Source organism: Petromyzon marinus, assembly GCF_048934315.1.
Source record: "Petromyzon marinus isolate PM22_M1 ecotype Great Lakes invasive population chromosome 75 unlocalized genomic scaffold, UKy_Petmar_22M1.pri1.0 chr75_unloc.4, whole genome shotgun sequence".
NCBI classification, from domain to species: Eukaryota; Metazoa; Chordata; class Hyperoartia; order Petromyzontiformes; family Petromyzontidae; genus Petromyzon; species Petromyzon marinus.
Genome location: NW_027422616.1, coordinates 405301 through 416964, shown reverse-complemented (window position 1 = coordinate 416964; position 11664 = coordinate 405301). Strand labels below are relative to the sequence as shown.

The 11664-nt window shown below is 54.4% G+C and overlaps 1 protein-coding gene across 1 annotated transcript in view; it reads left to right on the top strand.

The window, feature by feature from the left end:
• CAPZB (capping actin protein of muscle Z-line subunit beta) overlaps positions 1-11664 on the top strand; it is a 30212-nt gene that overhangs the window by 5792 nt on the left and 12756 nt on the right. Inside the window, exons 3-4 of the mRNA XM_076058481.1 lie at positions 3448-3561; positions 8906-9047. Coding sequence (XP_075914596.1) covers positions 3448-3561; positions 8906-9047 — 256 coding nt within the window. The remainder of the gene's footprint in view (positions 1-3447; positions 3562-8905; positions 9048-11664) is intronic.

The following is an 11664-nucleotide window of genomic DNA, read 5'->3' as shown; positions in this document are numbered from 1 at the left end:
CTGTGTGTGTGTGTCTCTGTGTGTCTCTGTGTGTCTCTGTGTGTTTATGTCTGTGTGTGTGTCTCTGTGTGTCTCTGTGTGTGTCTCTGTGTGTGTCTCTGTGTGTATCTCTGTGTGTATCTCTGTGTGTATCTCTGTGTGTTTATGTCTGTGTGTGTCTCTGTGTGTCTCTCTGTGTGTGTCTCTGTGTGTGTCTCTGCGTGTCTCTGTGTGTTTATGTCTGTGTGTGTGTCTCTGTGTGTGTCTCTGTGTCTATCTCTGTGTGTAGCTCTGTGTGTGTCTCTGTGTGTCTCTGTGTGTTTATGTCTGTGTTTGTCTGTGTGTGTGTCTCTGCGTGTCTCTGTGTGTTTATGTCTGTGTGTGTGTCTCTGTGTGTGTCTCTGTGTCTATCTCTGTGTGTAGCTCTGTGTGTGTCTCTGTGTGTCTCTGTGTGTTTATGTCTGTGTTTGTCTGTGTGTGTGTCTCTGTGTGTCTCTGTGTGTATCTCTGTGTGTTTATGTCTGTGTGTGTGTCTCTGTGTGTCTCTATGTGTCTCTGCGTGTCTCTCTGTGTGTGTCTCTGTGTGTATTTCTGTGTGTCTCTGTGTGTCTCTGTGTCTCTGTGTGTGTCTCTGTGTGTCTCTGTGTGTGTCTCTGTGTGTGTCTCTGTGTGTATCTCTGTGTGTATCTCTGTGTGTTTATGTCTGTGTGTGTCTCTGTGTGTCTGTGTGTGTGTGTCTCTGTGTGTGTGTCTCTGTGTGTGTCTCTGTGTGTCTCTCTGTGTGTCTCTGTGTGTTTATGTCTGTGTGTTTATGTCTGTGTGTGTGTCTCTGTGTGTATCTCTGTGTGTAGCTCTGTGTGTGTCTCTGTGTGTCTCTGTGTGTTTATGTCTGTGTTTGTCTGTGTGTGTGTCTCTGTGTGTCTCTGTGAGTATCTCTGTGTGTTTATGTCTGTGTGTGTGTCTCTGTGTGTCTCTGTGTGTGTCTCTGTGTGTCTCTGTGTGTCTCTGCGTGTCTCTCTGTGTGTGTCTCTGTGTGTATTTCTGTGTGTTTATGTCTGTGTGTGTGTCTCTGTGTGTCTCTGTGTGTGTATCTCTGTGTGTGTCTCTGTGTGTCTCTGTGTGTGTCTCTGTGTGTCTCTGTGTGTGTCTTCAGCTCCCCGTGGAGTAACAAGTATGACCCGTCTCTGTGTGTCTCTGTGTGTCTCTGTGTGTCTCTGTGTGTGTCTCTGTGTGTCTCTGTGTGTGTCTCTGTGTCTCTGTGTGTCTCTGTGTGTGTCTTCAGCTCCCCGTGGAGTAACAAGTATGACCCGTCTCTGTGTGTGTCTCTGTGTGTCTCTGTGTGTGTGTCTCTGTGTGTGTCTCTGTGTATCTCTGTGTGTGTGTCTCTGTGTGTCTCCAGCTCCCCGTGGAGTAACAAGTATGACCCGTCTCTGTGTGTGTCTCTGTGTCTCTGTCTGTGTCTGTGTGTCTCTGTGTGTCTCTGTGTGTGTCTCCAGCTCCCCGTGGAGTAACAAGTATGACCCGTCTCTGTGTGTGTCTCTGTGTGTCTCTGTGTGTCTCTGTGTGTGTATCTCTGTGTGTGTATCTCTGTGTGTCTCTGTGTGTGTCTCCAGCTCCCCGTGGAGTAACAAGTATGACCCGTCTCTGTGTGTGTGTCTGTGTGTGTGTCTCTGTGTGTGTGTCTCTGTGTGTCTCTGTGTGTGTCTCCAGCTCCCCGTGGAGTAACAAGTATGACCCGTCTCTCTGTGTGTGTCTCTGTGTGTGTGTCTCTGTGTGTCTCTGTGTGTGTCTCTGTGTGTGTCTCTGTGTCTCTGTGTGTCTCTGTGTGTCTCTCTGTGTGTCTTCAGCTCCCCGTGGAGTAACAAGTATGACCCGTCTCTGTGTGTGTCTCTGTGTTTATGTGTGTGTCTGTGTGTGTCTGTGTGTGTCTCTGTGTGTCTCTGTGTGTGTCTGTGTGTGTCTCTCTGTGTGTCTCTGTGTGTGTCTTCAGCTCCCCGTGGAGTAACAAGTATGACCCGTCTCTGTGTGTGTCTCTGTGTGTCTCTGTGTGTCTGTGTGTGTCTCTGTGTGTGTCTGTGTGTGTCTCTGTGTCTCCAGCTCCCCGTGGAGTAACAAGTATGACCCGTCTCTGTGTGTGTCTCTGTGTGTCTCTCTGTGTGTGTCTCTGTGTCTGTGTCTCTGTGTCTGTGTGTGTCTCCAGCTCCCCGTGGAGTAACAAGTATGACCCGTCTCTGTGTGTGTCTCTGTGTCTCTGTCTGTGTCTGTGTGTCTCTGTGTGTCTCTGTGTGTCTCCAGCTCCCCGTGGAGTAACAAGTATGACCCGTCTCTGTGTGTGTCTCTGTGTGTCTCTCTGTGTGTCTCTCTGTGTGTTTATGTCTCTGTGTGTGTCTCTGTGTGTGTCTCTGTGTGTGTCTCTGTGTGTGTCTCTGTGTGTCTGTGTGTGTCTCCAGCTCCCCGTGGAGTAACAAGTATGACCCGTCTCTGTGTGTCTCTGTGTGTGTCTCTCTGTGTGTCTCTGTGTGTGTCTCTGTGTGTGTCTCTCTGTGTGTCTCCAGCTTCCCGTGGAGTAACAAGTATGACCCGTCTCTGTGTGTGTCTCTGTGTGTGTGTCTCTGTGTGTGTCTCTGTGTGTGTCTCTGTGTGTGTCTCTGTGTGTGTCTCTGTGTGTCTGTGTGTGTCTCCAGCTCCCCGTGGAGTAACAAGTATGACCCGTCTCTGTGTCTCTGTGTGTGTCTCTGTGTGTCTCTGTGTGTCTCTGTGTCTCTCTGTGTGTGTCTCCAGCTCCCCGTGGAGTAACAAGTATGACCCGTCTCTGTGTCTCTGTGTGTGTCTCTGTGTGTCTCTGTGTGTCTCTGTGTCTCTGTGTCTCTCTGTGTGTGTCTCCAGCTCCCCGTGGAGTAACAAGTATGACCCGTCTCTGTGTGTGTCTCTGTGTGTGTCTCTGTGTATCTCTGTGTTTATGTGTGTCTCTGTGTGTCTCTGTGTGTGTCTGTGTGTGTCTCCAGCTCCCCGTGGAGTAACAAGTATGACCCGTCTCTGTGTGTGTGTCTCTGTGTGTCTCTGTGTCTCTGTGTGTGTCTCTGTGTGTGTCTCTCTGTGTGTCTCCAGCTCCCCGTGGAGTAACAAGTATGACCCGTCTCTGTGTCTCTGTGTGTGTCTCTGTGTGTCTCTGTGTGTCTCTGTGTCTCTGTGTGTGTCTCTGTGTGTCTCCAGCTCCCCGTGGAGTAACAAGTATGACCCGTCTCTGTGTGTGTCTCTGTGTGTCTCTCTGTGTGTCTCCAGCTCCCCGTGGAGTAACAAGTATGACCCGTCTCTGTGTGTGTGTCTCTGTGTGTCTCTGTGTGTGTCTCTGTGTGTCTCTGTGTGTGTCTCCAGCTCCCCGTGGAGTAACAAGTATGACCCGTCTCTGTGTGTGTGTCTCTGTGTGTCTCTGTGTGTGTCTCTGTGTGTCTCTGTGTGTGTCTCCAGCTCCCCGTGGAGTAACAAGTATGACCCGTCTCTGGAGGATGGAGCCATGCCCTCCGCACGTCTCCGCAAGCTCGAAATTGAGGCCAACGCAGCGTTCGACCAGTACCGAGACCTGTACGATACTCACCACCTACTAATCACCACCTACCACTCACCACCTACTACTCACCACCACCTACTACTCACCACCACCTACTCACCACACACGCTCACACCTACTCACCACCTACTCACCACACACACTCACACCTACTCACACACTCACTCACCACCTACTACTCACCACCTACTCACCACCTACTACTCACCACCTACTACTCACCACCTACTACTCACCACCACCTACTACTCACCACCTACTACTCACCACCTACTGCTCACCACCTACTACTCACCACCTACTACTCACCACCACCTACTCACCACCACCTACTACTCACCACCTACTCACACACTCACTCACCACCTACTCACCACCTACTCACCACCTACTACTCACCACCTACTACTCACCACCTACTCACCACCTACACACTCACACGTACTCACACACTCACACCTACTCACCACCTACTACTCACCACCTACTACTCACCACCTACTACTACTCACCACCACCTACTCACCACCTACTACTCACCACCTACTACTACTCACCACCTACTACTACTCACCACCTACTACTACTCACCACCTACTACTACTCACCACCTACTCACCACCTACTCACACACTCACCACCTACTACTCACCACCTACTCACCACCTACTCACCACCTACTACTCACCACCTACTCACACACTCACTCACACCTACTCACCACCTACTACTCACCACCTACTACTCACCACCTACTCACCACCTACTCACCACCTACTACTCACCACCTACTCACCACCTACTCACCACCTACTCACCACCTACTCACCACCACCTACTCACCACACACACTCACACCTACTCACACACTCACTCACGCACCAACCCACTCACCCACTTAGTCACCCACCCACTCACTCACCCACTCACTCACACCTACTCACCACCTACTACTACTCACCACCTACTCACCACCTACTACTCACCACCTACTCACCACCTACTACTACTCACCACCTACTCACCACCTACTACTCACCACCTACTCACCACCTACTCACCACCTACTACTCACCACCTACTACTCACCACCTACTACTACTCACCACCTACTCACCACCTACTACTCACCACCTACTACTCACCACCTACTCACCACCTACTACTCACCACCTACTACTCACCACCTACTCACCACCTACTCACACACTCACGCACCAACCCACTCACCCACTCACTCACACCTACTCACCACCTGCTACTACTCACCACCTACTACTACTCACCACCTACTACTCACCACCTGCTACTACTCACCACCTACTCACCACCTACTACTACTCACCACCTACTACTACTCACCACCTACTACTCACCACACACACTCACACCTACTCACACACTCACCACCTGCTACTACTCACCACCTACTCACCACCTACTCACCACCTACTCACCATCTACTACTACTCACCACCTACTACTACTACTCACCACCTACTCACCACCTACTACTACTCACCACCTACTCACCACCTACTCACCACCTACTCACCACACACACTCACACCTACTCACACACTCACTCACGCACCAACCCACTCACCCACTTAGTCACCCACCCACCCACTCACCCACTCACTCACACCTACTCACCACCTACTACTACTCACCACCTACTCACCACGCACACTCACACCTACTCACCCACTCACACACCCACCCACCCACTTACTCACCCACCCACCCACTTACTCACCCACTGATCCACTCACCCACTCACCTTGTCTCCCACCCACTCACCCACTCACACACCCACCCACCCACTTACTCACCCACCCACTCACACACCCACCCACCCACTTACTCACCCACCCACCCACTCACACACCCACCCACCCACTTACTCACCCACCCACCCACTTACTCACCCACTGATCCACTCACCCACTCACCTTGTCTCCCACCCACTCACCCACTCACACACCCACCCACTTACTCACCCACCCACTCACACACCCACCCACCCACTTACTCACCCACCCACCCACTCACACACCCACCCACCCACTTACTCACCCACCCACCCACCCACTTACTCACCCACTCACACACCCACCCACCCACTTACTCACCCACCCACCCACTCACACACCCACCCACCCACTTACTCACCCACCCACCCACTCACACACCCACCCACCCACTTACTCACCCACCCACCCACTCACACACCCACCCACTTACTCACTCACCCACCCACTCACACACCCACCCACCCACGTACTCACCCACCCACCCACTCACACACCCACCCACCCAATTACTCACCCACCCACCCACTCACACACCCACCCACTTACTCACCCACCCACTCACACACCCACCCACCCACTTACTCATCCACCCACCCACTCACACACCCACCCCCCCACCCACTCACCCACCCCCCCACCCACTCACCCACTCACCTACCCACTCACCCACTCACCCACCCACCCATTTACCCACCCACCCACTTACCCACCCACCCACTCACTCACTCACCCACCCACCCACCCACTCACCCACCCACTCACCCACTCACCCACTCACCCACTCACTCACCCACCCACCCACCCACTCACCCACTCACCTACCCACTCACCCACCCACTCACCCCCCCACCCACCCACCCACCCCCCCCCCACCCACCCACCCACCCCCCCACCCACCCCCCCACCCACCCACCCACTCACCCACCCACCCACTCACCCCCCCACCCACCCACCCACCCACTTACCCACCCACCCACTCACACACCCACCCAACCACTTACTCACTCACCCACCCACTCACCCACTCACTCACCCACCCACTCACCCCCCCACTCACCCACTCACCCACCCACCCACCCACCCCCCCACTCACCCCCCCACTCACCCCCCCACCCCCCCACCCACCCACCCACCCACCCCCCCACCACCACCACCCACCCACCGTGTGCCCAGCTACTTTGAGGGTGGCGTGTCGTCAGTGTACCTGTGGGATCTGGACCACTCACACACCCACCCACCCACTCACACACCCACCCCCCCCACCCACCCACCCACCCACTCACCCACCACCACCACCCACCCACCGTGTGCCCAGCTACTTTGAGGGTGGCGTGTCGTCAGTGTACCTGTGGGATCTGGACCACTCACACACCCACCCAACCACTTACTCACTCACCCCCCCACTCACCCCCCCACTCAACCACCCACCCACCCCCCACCCACCCACCCACCCACCCACCCACTCACCCACCCACCCACCCACTCACCCACCCACCCACCCCCCCACTCACTCACCCACCCACCCACCCACCGTGTGCCCAGCTACTTTGAGGGTGGCGTGTCGTCAGTGTACCTGTGGGATCTGGACCACTCACACACCCACCCAACCACTTACTCACCCACCCACTCACCCACTCACCCACCCACTCACCCACCCACCCACCCCCCCACCCACCCACCCACCCACTCACCCACCCCCCCACCACCACCACCCACCCACCCACCCACCGTGTGCCCAGCTACTTTGAGGGTGGCGTGTCGTCAGTGTACCTGTGGGATCTGGACCACTCACACACCCACCCACCCACCCACTCACTCACTCACTCACCCCCCCACTCACCCACCCACCCACCCACCGTGTGCCCAGCTACTTTGAGGGTGGCGTGTCGTCAGTGTACCTGTGGGATCTGGACCACTCACACACCCACCCACCCACCACCCACCATGTGCCCAGCTACTTTGAGGGTGGCGTGTCGTCAGTGTACCTGTGGGATCTGGACCACTCACCCACCCACCACCACCCACCCACCGTGTGCCCAGCTACTTTGAGGGTGGCGTGTCGTCAGTGTACCTGTGGGATCTGGACCACTCACACACCCACCCAACCACTTACTCACCCACCCACTCACCCACTCACCCCCCCACTCACCCCCCCACCCACCCCCCCACCCACCCACCCACCCACCCACCCACCCACCCCCCACCACCACCACCCACCCACCGTGTGCCCAGCTACTTTGAGGGTGGCGTGTCGTCAGTGTACCTGTGGGATCTGGACCACTCACCCACCCACCACCACCCACCCACCGTGTGCCCAGCTACTTTGAGGGTGGCGTGTCGTCAGTGTACCTGTGGGATCTGGACCACTCACACACCCACCCACTCACCCCCCCACCCACCCACCCACCCCCCCACCCACCCACTCACCCACCCACCCACCCCCCCACCCACCCACCCACCCACTCACCCACCCACTCACCCACCCACTCACCCACCCACCCACCGTGTGCCCAGCTACTTTGAGGGTGGCGTGTCGTCAGTGTACCTGTGGGATCTGGACCACTCACACACCCACCCAACCACTTACTCACTCACCCCCCCACTCACCCCCCCACTCAACCACCCACCCACCCCCCCACCCACCCACCCACCCACCCACTCACCCACCCACCCACCCACCCACCCACTCACCCACCCACTCACCCACCCACTCACCCACCCACCCACCGTGTGCCCAGCTACTTTGAGGGTGGCGTGTCGTCAGTGTACCTGTGGGATCTGGACCACTCACACACCCACCCAACCACTCACTCACCCACCCACCCACCCACCCACTCACCCACCCACCACCCACCCACCCACCGTGTGCCCAGCTACTTTGAGGGTGGCGTGTCGTCAGTGTACCTGTGGGATCTGGACCACTCACACACCCACCCAACCACTCACCCACCCACCCACCCACCCACCCACTCACCCACCCACCCACCCACCCACCCACTCACACACCCACCCACCACCCACCCACCCACCCCCCCACTCACTCACCCACCCACCCACCCACCGTGTGCCCAGCTACTTTGAGGGTGGCGTGTCGTCAGTGTACCTGTGGGATCTGGACCACTCACACACCCACCCAACCACTCACACACCCACCCACCCACCCACCCACCCACCCCCCCACTCACTCACCCACCCACCCACCCACCGTGTGCCCAGCTACTTTGAGCGTGGCGTGTCGTCAGTGTACCTGTGGGATCTGGACCACTCACACACCCACCCACCGTGTGCCCAGCTACTTTGAGGTGGCGTGTCGTCAGTGTACCTGTGGGATCTGGACCACTCACACACCCACCCACCCACCCACTCACCCACCCCCCCACCACCACCACCCACCCACCCACCCACCGTGTGCCCAGCTACTTTGAGGGTGGCGTGTCGTCAGTGTACCTGTGGGATCTGGACCACTCACACACCCACCCACCCACCCACTCACCCACCCCCCCACCACCACCACCCACCCACCCACCCACCGTGTGCCCAGCTACTTTGAGGGTGGCGTGTCGTCAGTGTACCTGTGGGATCTGGACCATGGCTTCGCCGGCGTCATCCTCATCAAGAAGGCCGGGGACGGATCCAAGAAGATCAAAGGCTGCTGGGACTCCATTCATGTCGTGGAAGTGCAGGTACTAACGTACTCACGTACTAACGTACTCACGTACTAACGTACTCACGTACTAACACCTCACGTACTCACGTACTCACGTACTCACTCACGTACTAACATACTAACACCTCACGTACTAACACCTCACGTACTAACGTACTAACGTACTAACACCTCACGTACTCACGTACTCAAGTAGTAACGTACTCGCGTAGTAACGTACTAACGTACTAACGTAGTAACGTAGTAACGTACTCACGTACTAACACCTCACGTACTAACGTACTAACGTAGTAACGTAGTAACGTACTAACACCTCACGTACTAACGTAGTAACGTAGTAACGTACTAACACCTCACGTACTAACACCTCACGTACTAACGTACTCACTCACGTACTAACGTACTCACTCACGTACTCACTCACGTACTCACGTACTAACGTACTCACTCACGTACTCACGTACTAACGTACTAACGTACTCACTCACGTACTAACGTACTCACGTACTCACTCACGTACTAACGTACTCACGTACTCACTCACATACTAACGTACTCACGTACTCACTCACGTACTCACTCACGTACTCACTCACGTACTCACTCACGTACTAACACCTCACGTACTAACGTACTAACGTACTAACACCTCACGTACTCACGTACTCACGTACTAACACCTCACATACTAACACCTCACGTACTAACGTACTCACGTACTAACGTACTAACGTAGTAACTTACTCACGTACTCACGTACTAACACCTCACGTACTAACACCTCACGTACTAACGTACTCACGTACTAACACCTCACATACTAACGTACTCACGTACTAACACCTCACATACTAACGTACTCACGTAGTAACGTACTAACACCTCACGTACTAACGTACTCACGTACTCACGTACTAACACCTCACGTACTAACACCTCACGTACTCACGTACTCACGTACTAACACCTCACGTACTGACACCTCACGTACTAACACCTCACGTACTCACGTACTAACGTACTCACGTACTAACACCTCACGTACTCACGTACTAACACCTCACATACTCACGTACTCACGTACTCACGTACTAACGTACTCACGTACTCACGTAATAACGTACTAACGTAGTAACGTACTCACGTACTCACGTACTAACACCTCACGTACTAACGTAGTAACGTACTCACGTAGTAACGTACTCACGTACTCACATACTAACGTACTAACACCTCACATACTAACGTACTAACGTACTAACACCTCACGTACTCACGTACTCACGTACTAACACCTCACGTACTAACACCTCACGTACTAACGTACTCACGTACTCACGTACTAACACCTCACGTACTAACACCTCACGTACTAACACCTCACGTACTAACGTACTAACACCTCGCGTACTAACGTACTCACGTACTAACGTACTCACGTACTCACGTACTAACACCTCACGCACTAACGTACTAACACCCCACGTACTCACGTACTAACACCTCACGTACTAACGTACTCACGTACTAACGTACTCACGTACTAACACCTCACGTACTCACGTACTAACACCTCACGTACTAACGTACTCACGTACTCACGTACTAACATACTCACATACTAACACCTCACGTACTCACGTACTCACGTACTAACACCTCACGTACTAACACCTCACGTACTAACGTACTCACGTACTAACGTACTCACGTACTAACACCTCACGTACTCACGTACTCACGTACTCACGTACTAACACACTAACACCTCACGTACTAACGTACTCACGTACTAACACCTCACGTACTCACGTACTCACGTACTAACACACTAACACCTCACGTACTAACGTACTCACGTACTAACACCTCACGTACTAACGTACTCACGTACTAACGTACTAACACCTCACGTACTAACGTACTCACGTACTAACGTACTAACACCTCACGTACTAACGTATTAACACCTCACGTACTCACGTACTAACGTACTAACACCTCACGTACTCACGTACTAACACCTCACCACTAACGCACTAACGCCTCACCAGCACCGCACTAACGCCCACTACTTTGAACGTTCCACCATGCCCCTGTGTGGTTCTAACACTCCCTGTGTGGTGGTTCTAACACTCCTGTGTGTGGTTCTAACACTCCCTGTGTGTGGTTCTAACACCTCCTGTGTGTGGTTCTAACACTCCCTGTGTGGTGGTTCTAACACCCCCTGTGTGGTGGTCTAACACTCCCTGTGTGGTGGTTCTAACACTCCCTGTGTGGTGGTTCTAACACTCCCTGTGTGTGGTTCTAACACTCCCTGTGTGTGGTTCTAACACTCCCTGTGTGGTTCTAACACCTCCTGTGTGGTGGTTCTAACACTCCCTGTGTGTGGTTCTAACACCCCCTGTGTGTGGTTCTAACACTCCCTGTGTGGTGGTTCTAACACCTCCTGTGTGGTGGTTCTAACACTCCCTGTGTGTGGTTCTAACACTCCCTGTGTGGTGGTTCTAACACCCCCTGTGTGTGGTTCTAACACTCCCTGTGTGTGGTTCTAACACTCCCTGTGTGGTGGTTCTAACACTCCCTGTGTGGTGGTTCTAACACCCCCTGTGTGGTTCTAACACCACCTGTGT